The sequence below is a fragment of the Fukomys damarensis genome, unplaced genomic scaffold (assembly GCF_012274545.1).
Source record: "Fukomys damarensis isolate Sample0158 unplaced genomic scaffold, DMR_v1.0_HiC HiC_scaffold_22, whole genome shotgun sequence".
Taxonomy (NCBI): domain Eukaryota; kingdom Metazoa; phylum Chordata; class Mammalia; order Rodentia; family Bathyergidae; genus Fukomys; species Fukomys damarensis.
In genome coordinates, this window is record NW_022900934.1 from 13,542,474 (window position 1) to 13,561,348 (window position 18,875).

General features: G+C 50.6%; 1 protein-coding gene across 7 annotated transcripts; it reads right to left on the reverse strand.

Moving 5' to 3' along the window:
- Positions 1 to 2,114: 2,114 nt before the first annotated feature.
- On the reverse strand, positions 2,115 to 18,875 carry Slc2a10 (solute carrier family 2 member 10). Of its 7 annotated transcripts, XR_780647.1 has the most exons (6): positions 18,843 to 18,875; positions 13,022 to 14,305; positions 12,417 to 12,539; positions 11,539 to 11,653; positions 10,768 to 10,903; positions 7,723 to 7,797 (listed from the first exon to the last, which is right to left on the reverse strand). XR_780647.1 is itself a non-coding variant. In XM_010626238.2 (5 exons), the coding sequence occupies exons 1-5, from the start codon at positions 18,844 to 18,846 to the stop codon at positions 2,611 to 2,613; spliced, it is 1,878 nt and encodes a 625-aa protein (XP_010624540.1). In that variant the 5' UTR covers positions 18,847 to 18,875; the 3' UTR covers positions 2,115 to 2,610. The 7 variants fall into 7 exon arrangements, 4 of the variants coding, with proteins under 4 accessions (XP_010624540.1, XP_010624541.1, XP_010624544.1 ...); XM_010626238.2 differs by lacking the exons at positions 7,723 to 7,797; positions 11,539 to 11,653 and adding an exon at positions 2,115 to 2,941; XM_010626239.3 differs by lacking the exon at positions 11,539 to 11,653 and having other exon boundaries at positions 5,556 to 7,797.

Here is an 18,875-nt window from a genome sequence, read left to right on the forward strand (position 1 = left end):
ATAGAATGACGGGGAGAAAGAAATAAAGAAAATGAAAACATTCTGTTTCCACTGGCAGAATCGGTCTTTGCCAGGAACACTGGAATGTCGACTTGGTACGCACATAATTCAATTTTCTACACACTCAGAAGTAAAGAAAAAGCCAGGCGCTGGGAGAAATTGCTGATATTGTTCTTGACCTTGGCAAGGACGATATATTTGTGAATCTAAAAAGGTAAATGCCACAACACTTTTAGGTACTGTATTTTCTCAGTGATGTGAAATATCTATCCTGATACCCATCTGCATTTCAGCTTGACTTATCATCATAGACAAAAAGGTACGTGCATATAGGCCAAAATATTGTCAGTCATAAGTAGGATGTGGGCAGATCTTATCTCTAATCTTTAGAATTTTCGGTATTTTCTAAAATTAAAAAAAAAGTACTTTAAAGTGGTATTTTACTTAGTTCCTTAATTATAGACAGATACAAAGAGACTGTTCTAAATGGGGAGCTAATCTTTCCAGCATTGCCTTGTGATTACTACTGTTGGAAAGTTTTTTGTTTCTACTTTTGAGGTTGCAACCATTAAACGCTTGAGTGAGAAGCTGGGTGGGGTTCTAACAAAAGGGAGGTTTAAACCCAGTCTGAGGGAGGAGCTGCGACTGCTCCATCTGCTGGCTGGGTTTCAGAATACAGGCCCTTGGGGCCAGATCTCTTTCAGGAGAAGCCAGAATCCAAAGCTGTATGTGATATGTCCCAAATTTCAAATGATGGCACCTAACTAAAAAAACTTAAAAGCAGCTCCTCAGACAAATTAAATGTTTAAGAATCAGTGCCCAGCACATCAAAGCCTCTGCTTCAAGAAATAAACAGGATTAATGTTTAAGATAGGGAAATGAGGACTTGAATCCACATACACTCCGTCCACAGCGCCTTCTCTCTTCCACTTCCTCCTTATTATTAGTTATGTTACGGTTTGTTTTTCTCAAGTATCCCTTATGACATGTACTATATTGAAACTGCACTGTCTTTGGAAACTCAGCAAGCCGTACTCAAATTGACATTTCCTTTCATTCTCCTACCTCAAGATAAATGCTGTTCATAGTTTGATGACCATACATTCAAAATAGAAAATTCGTATGTATCCGAGACTGGTGTTAGCTGTAGTGCTCAGGCAATGATGGCAGCTTGGTATTATGTGTAGTTCTGGCTTTTAGAAAGTAAAAGAGAGGGCTGGGGATTTAGTGTAGTGGTTCCGCCGCCTGCCTCACAAGTGCCAGGTCTCGAGTTCGATCCCCAATACCAAAAAAAAAAAAAAAAAAAAAGTCAAAGAGATAAATGCCCATTTAGGCTGTTTATGGCATCTGTAAAACTGTGTATCTGAGAGATTCAGTAATCAGGTAGGAAATCAATCTAATTTACAAAACAAACCAAATGCATTATTCACCTTCTAGATGTGAGCTGGAGGTTTAAAAGAATCTCTTTCTTGCTTTAGATGCTGAAATGCTATTGATCAGATTCCATAAAACAAAATATTTATTATTGCAAGAATAACATGCTACAGGGAGCATTTTGGAAATCATATCACAGTAACCACCAAACTAGCCCGTCAAACCAGGAGAGTGGGATGGCATCAGACCCCAAATCTGGAAGAGTTTAGCAACTTCATGAAGCCAACACCAGTGGGCACACACACACACACACACACACACATGCACACACACATGTACACACACGCACACACACAGATTGTGAAGGCTATTGATATAATGTGTAAAATGATTGTAAAGACAAATATTTTAAGGGAAAAAGAATTCAGATGGCTATTGAGAGTATGTTCATTATATAACTTCAGAGGATATATATTTATCAACAAATGTTTTAATTTTAATACAATTGTAGTCCAAAGTAAAACTAAATAAATTAGACAGCAACTATAATTGCAGACTTTAACTTCATTTAGACTTTTAACAGGGAACTTTCCTCATCTTGTGAGGAACAATTAAAAGTAGAATGTCAGCTTTTCCACTTCAGAAATTTCACAAGGAAGAAAAAACTCCAAAACCATGTGCCAAGCCATCTACAATAAATTATTCTGTACTCTGGATGAGACCCAGCTTGTGAGGGTCTGGAAATACTTTCAGAGGGTGGCTCTGTGACAATCTTGCATCTCACATCAAAATTCCATCTCCTCTTATGCCACAGATGAGAAAATATTTGAGCTGGAAAGGAAAATGAGCAAAGGTGGAAACTGAGTCTGGCCCTGGTTCAGAGTCGGTGCTGGGACAGCCCGTGGGCCGGGTGGGATGCCCTGCCCAGGCCCCGGGCCGTGGAGGTGGATCCACACTTTGTGTGGGTGCTCAGCCTTTCGCAGCGGGGAACGTGTATTTTCATCCAGCGTCTTGGTGGCTCTTCCCTTGGAGGTGGGGTCTTCTGCTGCCCTCACTTTATAGGTGAGCAACAGACTCAGGGAGGTGAAATCACTGGCCCATGTTCCTGAAGTGCAGGACTCAGGCTGGGTCTCCTGGCTGCACGTGCTCACTTCCTGGCAGGTCACCTCCTCTCTGTGTACCCCACCCGCACCCCCACCCCTTATAGCTCACCTGTGTGCAGGACAACCTGATCCTTCAGTGCATATGACCAAGGCAGCAAATAAAACCTATGTGAGTATCAGGCAGGTGGCCCACACAGCAGGGTGGCCATGCTATAGTCAACAGCCTCCTGAGCATGAGTAAGCGGAGCCAGACACACACGAGGCTGGGATGTGGCAGGGTGGCTGTGCTGGGTGATTTGGAATCTAGTCCCTCTCTGTTGAGGATATGTCTCCTTTTCTGTTGCCATAACAAAATGCCACAGACTGAATAATTTATAAGACAAAGGAGTTTACTTAGCTCATGGTTCTGGCGACTTGGAAGTCCAAAGTCGGTGGCTTCATCCTCTGAAGATCTCATGTCACGTCTGAACATGGTGGGGAAGCAGAAGGGCAGGCAGGAGTTATAAGAGAAAAGACAAAGCTCAAGGGCTGGCCTCGGTTTATAACAACCCACTCTTGCAGTAATGAGTCCACTCCCGTGAAAGTAAGAACTCACTCACTCCCATGAGAATCAAATGTCTTGAGAGAGCAGTATGAGTCCCTCTTAAAGACCTCTCCAATGCTCACCTTGCAACAAGGCTACAGCAGGAACTACGTGACAGTGGGAGAATGGAGGGCTGGGTTGAGATGAGGGATAAGGTGGTCATTCAGGCGGTGACTCTCTGAACTGGTCAGGCTAAGTTTGGCTTCAAGTACTAGACACATGAATAAACCGTGGCTTAACCAAGATGGAAGTTATTTCTCTTTCAGGTAACACAGGCTGCTGGGGCAGCCCTGCTGAGAATTAGCAGGGACACAGGCTGCGACTAGCTTGATACTTCACTACCCCCCAGGATGTTATTCTTTTGTTTGTTTGTTTGTTTCTTCAGTACCGAGGATTGAGCTCAGAATCTTGCACTTTCCAGGAAGGTGGTTGAACTACTGAGCGAAATCCCAGGCCCTCCCAGGATGTTGTTCTTGTTGGCACGGTCCAGGATGGCTCCCTAACCTAAGTTTAATCAACAAGCATGGAGAAGGAAAGGCGAAGGGCATATCCATTCCTTCCATGGGTGTGTATCCATTGTCACAGGTTACTTGCTGGAACAAGGTAGAAGTTCATTCCTCTCTCACATAACAGTCCAGCAATGGGTATTGAAACAGGGCCAACAGGTGAATTAGTCCACAGTTTTCTGTGGATCTGGGCATCCTCTCTCTTATCACTTCACTATCCCCCTGTCTGGTGGTGGAAGGTGATCACTCTGTACTCATTCTGTATGTAGAAAGGCAAAGAGCAAGCTTATTTAATGTGAACAGCTTCCCTTTTGGAAGTGACACAGAAGATGTACATATTGCTATCACTCCCATGCCAAAGTGCAGAACATAGTCACATGACACCTCTGCTGCAGAGGAAGCTGGGAACTGTCATCTTTAGCTGGACAACAGCTAGAACAAAGGGATTTCTACTCCTAAAAGGAAGCAAGGGGAAGGAGATTAGGGGAATAGTCAGTTTTCTCTGCCACAAGGCTTGCCAGCTGTTTTCTGCTCATTCGGATTGTCTTTAACTTGGTCACATGTTGCAAAGGAGTCTGGGAAATGTAGTATCTCGGCTGGGCACAGAGCATTAGCCCCTAAAAATTGGGGGTGTGGTGTATTACTATGCCCAAAAGAGATTTATTATGGGGACAGCCTCTGTTCCTGACCCAAGAACTACTCATCCAGGGAAATATAAGGCAAGGTCAGCAGCTGAGAGAGTGGGAGACAAAAGGTCAGCCAAAGACTTGCTGTGGAACTGCAGAGTCAGAGTGCAAGGACCTGTGTCCCCGGAGGCGCTGGGGGCAGAGTCTGAGGACTGGGCTCACAGATTTTAAGTGAAACCCATTCGCCAGGTTGTCCAGTTTTTCTCCTACAACACTCACAGCTCACATGCAAACCAAGGGATGTGTGAATTAATCCAGGATCGATAATGCTACAGGTACACAAGGCTACCTACAAGGGGTAGATTACAAGGTTCCGACACGGGAGCAAAGATGGACCAGAAGGAAGGTGTAGGCAGGAAGAGGTTCATAGGTGCTGAGAAGGTGCAGTCAAGGGTTGGTATTTAGAGGTCAAAGATCTTAGTGAGGTCAGAGGATGTCGACACGCAAAAGCCTTAGCGCATGAGCAGAAACTCGGTGATCCGGAAGTGGATGTCGGAGAGAAAGCCAGGAAAGAGAGGGGTGTTTGTGCTTGACCATGTTCTGGGTGGAGAAGAAATGGGGCAAAGACTGCGGGGATGGACAGGAGTGGGCAGTCATCCGCCGCATGCACAGCCCAGGCAGGGACCTCTCCGCCTCCCCCAGGGTGGCCAATCTCTGCCTGGGAGGTAGTTGGATGTCTCGTCCCCAGGCAGGTCCGACGTGAGAGAGTGACGCAGGCCACCTCAGTCTTCCGTGGTGCTTGTGACTTCCCCGTGTTCTCACCTCCGAGCTGTGTATTCTGGAGCGATGGGAGCACATTGGGAATGTGGTAGGGTCCCAAACACTGTAGGGATAGGCTGAATCCCACCCAGCCTCCAAAGCCTCAGGCCAGGCCGTGAGGTCTCAAACAGCACACTGGGCCCCGGGCTCAGACCTGTGGTGGAGAGGAAGTGAGTGCAAAGGCTCACTCTGCCCTCCAGCCTCCATTGAGTATTTGACATCACATTGCTCAGTCATTTCAGCCACTTCTGCTCTGCTCCTGGGGCCTCCCAGAACATTTAGAATAAAATCTAAATGTGTCCTGTGGTCTGGAAGACACTTCATAATCAGACTCCTCCATCATACTTGAGAATTAGGAAAATTTGAATTGCTGACTTTCCTTGAGAAGTCAGATGGTCCGGCCACATCGGGCCCACACTCCCACACGGCAGCCGCCAGCTGGAATGGTGTCGTCAACCCTTTCTGAGGGACCCTGGCTCACCAGTGTCCACAGACCCCACTGCTCCTTACTGCCTGCCATGCCTGCCGTCCTGCACGACATTCTTCACCTCTCCGAGATTACGATGCTGATCCAGAGAGGGAAGGAGCCACCCTAAGGGTGGAAAGGTGGTCCTTCCAGCTGATGGGCGGGGAAAGGTAAGTGAAGAGAGCTTTGGTTCCAAGGTGAAGTAGGAGGGGGCTGTCACACAGACCCACGCGGTGCTGGGCAACGCTTACCTGCCCTCCAGAGAAAAGCACGGATGTGCACAGGTGTGACTTCTATTGAGGTAAAGGATGAGCTTGTGGCACACAACTTAACAAATAATAATGAACTCTGTTGTAAATGCTCTTTATTGTAACTCCTCTTGTGCAAACTTCATATGCCAATTAATTCTTACAGAATCCTTTTGTTGATTTTTAAGCTAATCTCTTGTATCCCAAGCCGACTATCACTGCAATTCAGCCACGATTTGACAAAATTAGACTACAAATAAAAATGCTTGGCAGTTACACATCATGAAAGCTGACTGAAATCCTTATTTACATTAACTAATGAGACAAGAAAAGGAGAGCAATTAAGCTGGGGATGGTAGCGCACACCTGTCATCACAACTGCTGAGGAGAATGAGGCAGGAGGATCTCAAATTCAAGGCTGGCCAGGGTATTAAGAATAAAATTTTAAAAAGGGCTGGGGATGTAGCTCAGTACTCACCGGGTTCAATCCCAAATGCTGCAATTTAAAAGTTTAAAAAAGCAATTAGACAAACCATTTCAGAATTCCTTCACTGATGAGGTGAGCACAGTGTCTGCTAAATTGGACAATAGTTTAGTAATGGTGGAAAAATAGTTCTTTAGGGTAGTTATTTTCTACTTACAATGTATCATCTACAAACATGGCACACTTTTAAATTTAATTCGCATTACTAACATTTGATCCAGCAGCTGTTAACTTGGGGAGTCAACAAAACAATAAATCAAGCCCTGAAGCGGTAGGGTTCCCTAAGCTATGTGAGGAAGGCACACTTCCGGGGCCACATGAACACAGGTAACAGGAAGTGTGTTGGGATAAGTAGGAGTCAGTGTTGAGTATTCATTACCTTTGTCTTTTGTACAATGCATTTAATTGTAAGTTCAAATAATGTATTTTTAGTAACTTTTTTTTAACAACCAGTTTAATTTAATAATCAGCCCTCACAAACCAGCTCCAGCACATCCCTGGATAAAGAAGTCTCCAGAAACAGAGGAGCTGTTGCGGGCCAAGGGACACAGGGGTTGAATATACCATCGGGGACACAACAGTGCCCGCTCTGCAAATGCAGAAGTAGAGGCTGAGGGAGCTGTTAGTGGAGGCCACACTGACACCAAGGTGTGGGACCTTCAAACCCCTCCTTCCGGCAAAGCCTCCTGCCCTGTCCTGGCAGTGGATCTTAGGGTCCAAGCTCTGGGATACTGTTCTCCTTTCCTTCAAATGAAAATCTGAATCCTCCAAAGCAATGCCAGCAACCCGAGGGCGGGAAGGACCCAGCTTGAGTGTCTGTTGTGCCACAGCTTTTAGGATTCCCGCCCACTGGGGTCAGAAGCGGACTCAAGGGGAGCCCAGTCCAAGCCTCCCGCTGCACACGGGGGAGACCGGGGCCCAGGCTCCTAGAGGACCTGTTACCAGCAAACCCAGGACTAGAATTCAGTCCCTGCCAAGCAGTCAGAGTTTCAAGTAAATGATAAATATCTTTGGCAAGAGAATTAGAGGAGATGAGCAAGACTGAGAGCTAACATCCCAAAGGCAGGATTCTCCCTGACTAAAAACTCCCCGCCAGATGGAAAAGGACAGCAGAGGATGCGATATCCTTGGTGGAGATAGGGGAGATGCTAGGGACACTTCCTGCCAGGATTGGTACCCCAAAGATTACTTGAAAAAGTCCAGGGTCCAGAAGAGTCCAGAAAGTCCAAGGAAGTCTCTCAATGTTCTCATTAAAAATATTGCAGATGTGCAAAGTCAGTGGGGAAAGTGAGGCATGAAGACGGTCTTAAGGGCCCTCAGAGCCTTGCACTCAGCAAGAGCTTGGGCCTCTCAGACTTTCATCTCTGACCCCAACACAGAGCCCTCCTTTGGGGCAGGGGCCACTCCCAAAGGGCCTCCTAGAGCTTGTGCCGCAGGGCCCAGCAGGCAGGACGCTGGGGTTGGCCTGCAGACACTGACGTGCCCGCCTCTTGCCGGCGGATGGACTCCTCAGGAGGCCATGGAGACCTTGACACGACTGTACTGGACGCCCGCCAAGTTCTGCCTGCGGCCAAAGCTCGGGAGGAACCTGTCCGGGGCAGAGTGACAGGGATCAGAGAGTGGCAGGGCGGGGCGTCTTCCCTGAGGGCTGCAGGGGACCTCACTGGGGCCTCCCGCTCCCATGCGCAGTCCTGTCTGGCCCCTTAGCTTTCTGCCTCTACACACACTGCCATCTTCTCTCTCCGGGACACCCAGCAGCTCCTCCCAGGTTTCCGGCCTGTGCCACCCTCATCCCATCACAGCTGGGTCAGTTTTCTAAACACAAAGGCCAGATCTGGTTGCCTGCTTAGGAGACTCACCCCATACCCAAGCCCCTCACCACAGCCCCCTCGGATATCATGACCCTCTTCTCCCAAGCGCACATCCCTCCCTGGCCACACTGGCCTCCTGTCTTTCTCTTGGAACACCCAACCTCAGGGCCTTTGCTCTTGCTCTTCCCTTTGCCCTTCGTTCTTTTTTAAAGACTATTTCTTTCCAGGGGATGGGCTGAGAGGCAGGTCTGTGCTTTCCAAAAGCACACCAAAGGCACAGGGATAAGAGCCTAGCAGAGGGTAATCTGCTCCACCCAGTACCCATGCACCCCTCAGCCTTGAGTCTCCTCTGCAGCGTGTGCTCTTGTAGGGCTGTCTGTCAAGAAGCACTGCCCTATCCTGGCTGAGTTGGGCGTTACAGGGTGGGGCATATAAACCAGGCTTGGCCAATCAGAATTTCTCCTGGGACTGCCCCTCTGGTATGGAGCGACAGAGAACCAAAGGGTGCTGAAAAGCTTGTCCCATGACTTCCTGTGTCAAAATCCTGGGAGCTGTGCTGGTCTGTGGGGGATAGGGTCAAGTTTCTTTCACTGTTCCCTGTGGCTCTGATATCAGGATTCCCCCACACTATGGAATGGTGGGGCCCAGGCCTGCCGGGAACTCTCCCAACACCACTAACTTGCTGTCTTTGTGGTAGCCCAGCTTTCTGAGTGACCTGAACCCCAGGCCCAGCCTGACACTTCCCTCCATCCTGGCTTCCCCTGCGCTTGCTTCCACCTGCCTCTCTGCCTCTTTTACTCTTTGTCCTAGAGGCTGGGTCTGGAATCGTCTCACAAGAAAACCAGCACAGCAGAAATTCTAGGCAGCTAAGAACAGAACCCTGGATTTTTAGCTTCACGTATGGCTGCCCAGGTGAAAGATCGCGTTTCTCAGGCTCCCCTGCACATTCGAATGGTCAAGTTCTGCCCAAAGGGACGTGGCTGGATGTGACCTGGACTGTGCCTTCCTGTGGAAAGTAGTGGTGGGACCTCACGCACCCTGTGAGACAGGAGATGCTGAGGAGATGGCTGAGCAACAAGACAGAAGGCCCCTGGGCCCCGAGTGAGCTCCGTGAGCACGGACCGCTCCAAGGCACTGTGGCTGTTTCCTAACTAACACAACTCCTGGTGTGAGTCACCCACCACCCACAGTCCAGGTGGACTCGTGGCTCCAGGAGCCCGGTGGGTGCCAGGCTGGCAAGCATCTGCAGGGAGTCGGGGCCACTCAGTCCAGGATGATATTTAAAGGCCTCCCAGTAATAGAATGGAGAGTCTTACTCTATAAAGCAACCGTGACACCTGCCAAGGATGCTTAGGACTGTAGCACACTGAGGTCCCTTCAAAGACTCTGCTCTTCTCTTATTCAATGGCTTAAGGTCCTGTCATGCTATGATTCTGAACTCCCCTCTTTGACCTATAGAACTCACTTGCTACATCCTACTCATCTGGTTGATCTGGTTTCCTGCAGGTCCTCCCTCCCTTCCTTTGTTCCAGCCATAACAGCTCTCTTGTTCTCCTGCTTATGCCAGATATATTCCCACCACAGGGCCTTTGCACTTGCCATTCTCTCTACCCGGAATGTTTCTCCTCTCACTTTCACATGGCTGCCTCCTTCTTCTCACTAACTGAATTGTTCCTTCTCAGAAAGTTCTCTTTTTTTGACCACCTACTCTAATGTAGCCAGAACCCTGTCTACTCTGTCCTCTCTCTCTCTGCTCTTGACCCCCTGGCAAAATATGGCTGGTTTCATTTTCTTCTAATTACGTATCACCAGCTAAATGTTTATGCATTTGTTGGCTTATTTTCTGTCCCCATGAGGACAAGAAACTTGTCATACTTTTTTTTTTTTTAATTGTTTGTTTTTGAGACAGACTCTGGCTATGTAGTTCAGGCTGGCCTTGAACTTACTATGTAGCCCAGGCTAGTCTTGAGCTCATGATGATCCTCCTGCCTCAGTTTTGTGAGTGCTGGCATTAGAGGCATGCACCACCACACCCAGCTGTAAGAAACTTGTCATTCTTAATCTCTGTCACATTTCCTAAGACCCCAAACACTGACTGGCCCATTGTAAGGACTTAATAAATATTCATAGAATAAATGAATTAAGCCCACAAGTGTTTTGTGTATAAATTTTGCTTTTTTGTTTTGTTTTGTTTTAGACAGGGTCTAAATTGCCTAGGCTGGCCTTAGACTTTTTTTTTTTGTAATGGGGATTGAATTCGGGACTTTACACTTATGAAGCAGGCAGCCGAACCACTGAGCTAAATCCCCAGCCCTGGCCTTGGACTTTTGATCCTCCTGCTTCAGCCTTCTGAGTATCTGGGATTACAGCTGTGCACCACTATGGCAGGCTTCTATGCAATTTTAGAGGCCACAGGTATAAAGTTTTGTTTCTTTAGGTAGGTTCTAAGAATCTAAGGTTCTATGGTTTTAAGATTCCCCTGCCCTGACCTCTGGCTCTGTAACTGAGAGATTTTTATTCCTGTGAGCTGGGCCTTAGAGTCAAATGAAAAGCTGCTGCAGGAAGACACAAAATATCTGTGAGAACAGGATGGGACAAAACTCAGGGCATCCAGTTAAGAGGAGATGGAAAGAAAAAAACAGATATCTGGCAAAGAGAGAGGGTGAGGGCTGAAGTCCCAAGCCCTGGCCCAAGTTTGGGAGCAGCTCTTTCCCCCGTGGACCCACCCATCCACACCCACTTCCTACCGGCTGCTCTGGAACTGCTGGTCTATCTCTGCCAGTGATTGGCCTTTTGTTTCAGGAACGAAAAAGTAGATGAAGCCAAGGCCGAGAATGGTGGTCAGTCCATAGAGCAGGAAGATCCAGGACAAGCCAATGGCACCTGGGGACAGAAGGGCGGGTATGAGGGCCATGCAGCCTGGGCTTTCTGGAAGGTTCTAGGTGGAGTGCTGGAAGTCAGGTCACTTAAGGGCTCTGGATCACAGGTCTGCGGAATAGCCAAGGGGCTGTCAATAAGTACCCGAAGGCACAAATCTGATCAACCAACCATCCCAGCGGTGGGGAAAGAGCCAGGGCACAAACCCACCAACCCAAACAGGGGCAAAATCACTCATGCACATCTAACACATTAGCCATGCTCAGAATTTGGACATCTGAACTGAGGCAGTGACATTCAGCGCGGCAGGAAACAGCTACAGGGACACAGCCTTGGTAAAGCCCGGTTTCAAAAATAACACTCAGCAATCCCAGCAGCGGGTCATTTGGCAGTCAGTCAGGGAACTGAGCTTTGGCCACTTTGCCTGTCTGACTGGTCGGGGAGAAGACAGAGAGGGAGGCTCAGGCAGCTCCGCTCCTCCTCCTCCTGGAGCCACAGGTTGGAACAGGGTTCCAGTGCCAGAGACCTGGGTGGGGATGACCCCGAGTCCTTGGACCCCAAGACAGAGAAAGGAGGCCACAAAGGGACTTCATTGCCCCAGAAGCACCGATTATGTTTTGGATGCAGCTCTGTCCACTCACAGCCACGGCCACACTTCCTCCAAGCAGTCTGGTGAAGGTCTGGCTGGGAGTCTGCAGGGCCAGGTTCCTGTCCTCTGACTACCTGGCTGGGCTTGGCAAGGACGTGCTTTTTCATCTATGAAATGGGGATGATGATGAGCCTGGCCCCTCTTTCCCATCCTCTTCCTCTTTCCCTCTGCTCCTTTCCTCCGTCTCACGCACTCATTCCACACTTACAGGAATGCCTGACGTCTCAGGCAGCAGGGAGAAGCCTTGAGTCTCTGACTGCCAGGAGACAGTCATAATGGGTGACTTCCTTGCCCAGCGTCTTCCAAGCTCCATGAATTGGCCATCGCCCTGAGGTGGGAACTCTTGGCCACAGGGAGAAGGAAAATAACTGAGTCTTAAGTACTGTATTGGGCCTTGGGACCTAGAGCAAAGGAGAGCTAGGCATCAGAATAGCCACTGTGATTGGCTCAGAGATGGACACGTGATCTTGCTGAGCCAATGAGGGCTTGTCCCAGGACTTAGGTTGGAGCCGGTGGGAAAGGGGGTCTTTCTTCAGCTTCCAAACTGCAGAGGCCTGCTGGCAGTCATCTTTGTCATGTGAGACTGGTCTGCCTGGGTGTGAGATGACAAGCAGAGGTGAAAGGAGTGAAAGATGGGCATCAGCTGCGACAGAGCCCAGGGATCAGCTCTGCTTGAAGCCACCTCACCCTGTTCATGTCAATGATTTAATACAGATATTATTACAATATTCCCTTTTGTATATAAATTGGGCTACTTTGGATTTTCTGTCATTTGTGACCCATCTGAAACTGAAGCCCTGGCTCTGTCTGAGGGAAACTGTTTCTGGATCTGGATAGAACTGGGCTGAGGGATGAGATCAAAGGACTCACCGATGAGATCGAGGAAGGAGAGGCTGATGACGAGGTTGGCAGCCCAGTTGAAGCTGTTGCAGAAGGCGAAGGCTCTCCCGCGGACTTCCCCAGGGTAGATCTCACTGAGGACAAGCCAGGTCACTAGGACAGGAGAGCAGAGGGGCTCCTGGGCTGAGGCCTGGTGCCAGTGGGCCAAGCAGGTGACCTCCCGGCTATGTGAGTCAGGGAAAATGTCAGGCCCCTGACCCCAGAGTCTCCCCAGCCTCATGCCCCTCTATAGTGCAAGAATCCCTTTTGGGTAACCACAGTGTCTATTTGCTCAGGACTCAGGGGTCTCCTGGGACACAGACTTGCAGTGCTGAGACCAGAACAGTCCCAGGCAAACTGGGATGGCTGGTTTCTACCCTCTGTGCTAAATTTCTTTCAAGTAAACCTTTCTAGTTAAATTATCCAGGGTTTTATTATTATTTTTTTAATGTGAAGTTAGGCCCCCAGCCTGGGAGGAGTGCTGAAGCTTCAGGACGGCCTGCCTCCAGTGCCCCTCTGGACTGATAGGGCCTTGAGCTGCCCAGGAAGAGGGGTAGAAGGAGGTTCCAGATTTACCTGCAAGAAATTCCATTTACCTGGTCCAAAGCCAAAGGAGAAGGCGCTCACAAAGGCCATCAGGCAGACCAGTGCTGTCCAGCGCAGCAGTGTGTGCCCTGGGGTGGGATCAGGGGGCCCTGAGGAGGTGGTGCTCAGGGCTGGCAGAGGAGTAGCTGTGGCAGCTCTGGCTCCTGGGTGGAACTTGGTTTTCTTAGCAGTTAACGAGACTGGCGCCCATTGGTCCCCCCTGGTTGTTGGCATAGGAGGTAGAGATGGGTCCTTCAGCAGTGCAGAGCCTCCAGGGAGGCCTGTCTTTTGGGTGGCATTGGGCATGGCCAGGCAGCTGGGGCCAGAGTCCATGGGTACCACAAAGCTGACAAGGCCAATGCCACTGACAGTCAGGGCCATGAGGGCGCAGCCAGCAAGCAGTAGGACCCTGCGGCCAGCACGGTCCACCAGCCCCATGGCAGTCAGGGTAGCTGCCACCTTCACCACGCCGAGCCCTACGGAGGCCAGCACAGAGGAGGACCCTTCATGGAAGCCGACTGAGTGGAAGATGGTGGATGCGTAGCACAGCACATTGGGCTGCCCTGTTAGTTGCTGGAAAAGCACCAACCCCAGCCCCACTGTGGTCCGGCCTCGCATATTATCTCGGGCCCTGAAGAGGTCCAGAAAGGTATAGCGTGGCTTCCCCAGGCCTCGCTTGGTGGCCTCACCTCCCTGGAGTGGAACGAGGTCCTTATACCCTGCAGTCTCCTCTGCACCAGCCGGGAGGAAGAGGAGGCTAAGAGACTGCAGGAGAGCAGGTGCTGCAGCCCAGCCAAACATATGTCTCCAACCCCAGGGGGCGCTGGCCAGGGCATAGTTGAGGGCGTACGAGAGCAGGATGCCCACGGTGATGCCTGCCTCATAGAGGGACACCAGCACTCCCCGCTGCCGAGGTCCCACGAGCTCTGACACGTAGATACAGCAGGCCATGGAGGAGAGTGCGATGGCGAAGCCAACAGCTGAGCGGCCCAGGACCAGCCAGGGAAGGGAACCAGCCAGCCCCAGGCTCAGGCTGCCTGCCACTAGCACCAGGTTGCTCCCCAGGATGGTTCGCTTCCTGCCATAGTGGTCGATAAGGACGCCACCCCCGAGGGAGGCGAGCAGCGCCCCCAGGAGCAGACTGCCCACGAGCAGTTCCTGCTGTGAGCAGCTCAGCCCAAAGTCAAGCTGCAGTGGCAACAAGGCACCCGATATGACTGCCAGTTCATAGCCGAAGGTCAGGCCACCCAACAAAGACACAGAGGCACACAGGGGCAGGACAGGCGGAGGACAGCCTGGAAAATGAAAATGACAGCCTACAGTCAGAATGGTTTCTGGCCAGAGTATGCATCCAACATCCCCTCCACTGGTCACATCCTCCACCCACCCAGCTACTCCTCAACCATGTGTTTGTTCATTCATTTACCCTTCCTTGCCTGCTTGCTTCTTTCTATCCTTCCTCCCTACTTTCTTCCTCCCTTCCTTCCATCTGTCTTCCATCTTCTTATCCATCTGTTATCCATCCGTCCATCCATCCATCCATCCATCCGTCCATCCATCTGTCCGTCCATCCATCCATCCAGCCATTCATCCATCCATGCATCCATCCACATATTCATCCATCGATCTCTCCATTTATCTACTCATTAATTTGTTCAGCCACCCATTGATTTATGAATCCATCTGTCCACAAACCCATCCTTTCATCCACCTGTCTTTGTATTGCATCCTTTATATACCCTTCCACATACCCATCTGCCCATCCACCTGTCCACCCAGACTTAGCTATCTGGCCCCTGCCACATGCCAGGTGGCATTCTGGAGGCCAGAAATGCAGTGGTGTTATCAAGGACCTGACATTCTGCCAGGCAGGGGCAGATGATAAATATATGATGCGATTGCAGTTGGTGGTAGAACTCACAGAGCAATAAAACAGCAAGAGAGGATTGACAATGATAGGAGAATTAAATAGGGTCCTCAGCTAGGTGCCCTCTGTGGAAGGGGCATCTGAACAGAAATCTGAATAGAGACAGGAAATCGATGGCAAATCTGGCAGAGAAACAGACTCGATGAGGGAACACCAAGTGTGAAGGCAGGAGGTTAGCAAGTTCCAGTCCCACCTGGACAACTTAGCAACTTACCAAGACCCTGTCTCAAATAAAAAAATTAGAACAGGGGCTGTGGATGTGGCTCAGTGCAGAGGCCCTGGGCTCAATCCCTAACCACTCCCCAACCTGGGGAAAAAAAGCAGCATAGATCTAGATGCTTTCAAGTTCAGACTGAGAGTTTCTCCTTTAAAAGTGAACTTATCTGCCTCATAGGTGCAAGGTCCTGAGTTCCATCCCCTGTACCAAAAAACAAAAGGAACAAATAAAAATGAACTTATTCACATTTATTGCAATTGCAGATAAGCTTGAATCTGCTCCTGCCCTTTATTTTTGTGCCTTCTGTTCACTGCACTTGCACTATCAAGATATTTTTCTTGCTTTTGATAAATCAATTAAGTTTTTGTTGTTGTGGCACACCCTGCCCCTGCTGGTTTGAGTGTTTACATTCTATTTCCTTTCTTCTTAGAACAGCACTAGCCAGGAGAATTCTCTGCAATGATAGAAACTTCTGTATCTGAGCAGTTGGATATGACCAGCTACACGTGGATATTTAGAGTTGGCTAATGTGATACAAAAAATGGGTGCTATTTTAATTAATTTACTTATTAAAAACATGACTTGATGAGGTGGGCTGCTGTGTTGCTTATGAGTGAATATCTTGACAGCCAGAGAAAGCAAGTGCATGGCCCAAGGTCGGAAGTACTGGGCAAAGCCTCAACCCAAAGCAGGCTGTCTGAGCAAGGTGCACACTCCTGCCTGCTCTGCATCAGGCCTAGGCAGGATGGCATTCACTCTGATCCTCCACCCACCCTGCCCTGCCCTGCTCACGGGCAGTCTCCCTGCAGGGGGACAACTTACCCCTCTCCCTGCTCCCTGCCCCGTTCCCCGGCTGAGCCCCTCAGGAAATCCTGGATGACTACCTGCCCAGGTCCCCCAGGGGACAGTTCTTCTAGGCCATGTGAGGCAATCGAAGCTAAAGCACAGGACTGTTTGCCATCTCTGGGTTACCACTGGGGTGAAAGGGAGCTCAGCCAAAGGCCAAGGCCAAGCTGACCGCCCCCTGGCTCTGCTGGAAAACATACCAGTGCAGACTGGGATGATGGTGGCCGAGAGGAAAGCAAAGGGAAATAAATGGGAATAATTTACAGATCTCGCTTCTGGAGCATCTCCACATGCCTGCTGTCGATCCATCCTCGTAACAGCCCAGGGGGTGCTCGGTTGAACCCACTTTGCAGACAGGGAAACTAAGGCTTGGAGTGTTCTCACAGCCAGGAAGCAACGGGCTGGGGCCAAAAGCCACACACTGAAGATCTCTGCTGCAGGGACCTCCCAGCAAGAAGGGCAAACCAGAGGTAGAAGAGGCAGCAGATAGCGGGGCAGAGGAAGAGGGGGAAAAGGCTGTCTTGAAAATCCCAAGTAACAAAGTATGGTGAAGTCACACTGGCCCAGGGAGCTAGAAAGGACAGCCCCAAAGATTGCAGGGCCATCAGAAAGACTGGGGAGGGCCACCCCCGCCAGTCTCCACGGCCCCCACCACCTACGCATGCAAGTCCAGACTCCTGAGGACGGCATCCAAGCCCTTCACTGCTGGCCTAACTCCTCAGCCACTTCTCCCCTTTGTCCTGGTCCTGTGCCCTCTCCCCGAGATACTTCTGTTCCGGGGACACACTGTACAGTGTCATGCTGTTCCCTTTGCACCCGATGGTCCTCCGGCTTCACTGCCCTGGCTGCCCAAATGTCCACTCTCCTCCCGCTTCACTCCCCTCCCCTCTCCTGGGAGCCCTAGGTACTCCTGTCTGTTACGGAGCATCCACACCTGGTCCCGTGTCGGGAGCCACCTTGCCCTGCTGTCAGCCCCGTGACACAGGTGGGGCTGTCATTCCTATTCTGCAGGCAAAGCAGTGGGGCCCAGAGAGGTAAAGACATTTGCTCAAGGTGGCACAGTGTGAGAGATGGCAGGGATTTGAACTCATGAAGTTTGACTCCAAAAGTCCCCAAATCAGGTGTGATCGAAAAGAAAATCTCACATTAACTGACCCGTACCCAGTGGGGGTAGTGAGCTGAGCGCTGCAAGCTCATTTTCGCACGTCGTTCTCATGGCCCCCAGGGATGCAGATGTTTTAGAGCAAGCGACCAGGTGAAGGTCGGGGAAGGTCAGGGAAGTGACAAGCGCTCCAGGTCATGAGGAGGTGGGAGCAGTGGGGCCCGAGCCCAGTCCTGGTCCTGGAGCTGACAGAGCCTACTCCCTGATCCCCCAGGGAGAGTGAGCACGGCCTGGGGCTTTCGGGTGGGAAGGTGCTGTGGACCCCCCGTCACACGCACACGCTGCCTGTGCGTGCTTCCCTGATGGGGAGACTTGTAGAGCTTTCCGCGATACAAATAGCCCACGGGGGCTCGGGTGTCACAGTTCTCCACCCCCAGTTAGACACTAGCAGTTGAATTGACTTAGGAGGGACAGGAAAAGTGCTAGCAAGGACCTGGAGCCACGCCGGTACTCTGGGAAAGACTCTGACTTCTCTGGGCCTCAGTTTCCCACTGTGCGGTGATGTGGAGGGATGGACTATGGAGTCAGAGCTGGAGTTGCTCAGCAGCTGTGCCACTGTTGTGTGGAGAGGCTGGGTGGTAGGAATCCAGAGTGTTGGAGTTCTGCCCCAGCTTCTTTTTTCCACCGCTGTGTGACCATGTGTAACTCACTTAACCTCTCTGAGCTTCCTCCACCTACAAATGGGATAATAATATCTACCTCATATGCCTGCCTACCCTTATAGCTAATGTTAGTTATGATTCCGAGTGAAACAAGAGTGAGGTTTTTAAGAGATAATTCAGGTCACACACCCCCAGGACCACTCTATAGTTAAATAATCTTTCAGCTATATCATCTGGAATAAGAACCAAGTGTCTCATCCTACAAGGCCCTGCAGGTTCTGGCACTGCTCACCCCTGCCCTCTGTCCACTAGGCTCTACCAACACTGGCCTGGGGCACACCAGTGAATCCTTGCCTCAGGGCCTTTGCACTTACTGCTCCTGCTACTGGGAAGCTCTTCTCCTAGAACTCAGCAGGCCTGCTTCTGAGTAAGGGCTCAGCTCCAGGCAGCCCACCCTACCTGCCTGCCGACCAAACCCATGTGCTGGGGCCTCATTTTCTGTACTCCACACTGCATCTAATATTCGGGCACTTGTTTATCCAGCTCCTCAAAGATCAGAGAGATCTGTCTTGCTCACTGGGAATCGCCAACACCTATGCATGGCACAAAATAGCTGCTCACTAAAGAAAGAGGGGCTGAATGGCCCTTGGGACCTCTGAATCCAGAAAGGACACACAAATTCCCCACCACAGCCAGTTCTGCACCAGGCAGGCCCCAAACCCCAGTGTGTGTGAGTGTGGGGTGGTGGTGTCTGTTTTGCCTACTGCAGGCCAAACAGTGCCAGGATCTCGGGGCCCAGCGAGCTGATGAAGGTTGCTCCTTTGGGAGCCCCCACTTTCTCCTTTGCAGAACAGGGAGCTCCCATGCCTGGGTGGTCAGGACTGGGGTCAGCAGGCGCCCCGCCACTTGCTATCAGCCACTTTCCCTTCCCAGGCAGAAGGAGGATGGAAGGAGGCGCTTGAGGCCCCTGCCCAGCCTAGGCCAGGCCCGCAGTCCGGCGGGAGGAGAGGAGCGGGGCGCTGGGGGCCGCAGGGATCCGCTGCACAGCACCGAGTCCCGGCTGTCCGGTGGGACTTACCCATGGTGAGCCTGGCTCCGCGGGAGGGCGTGT

Excerpts from the sequence above, each read along its gene's own strand:
- Slc2a10 (XM_010626238.2), bottom strand. Across the intron at positions 12,540-13,021 it reads CTCCTTTGGCTTTGGACCAG|TGACCTGGCTTGTCCTCAGT; the intron begins GTAAATGGAATT and ends CTCCTGTCCTAG. Across the intron at positions 10,904-12,416 it reads CTCCTTCCTCGATCTCATCG|GTGCCATTGGCTTGTCCTGG; the intron begins GTGAGTCCTTTG and ends TTCTGTCCCCAG.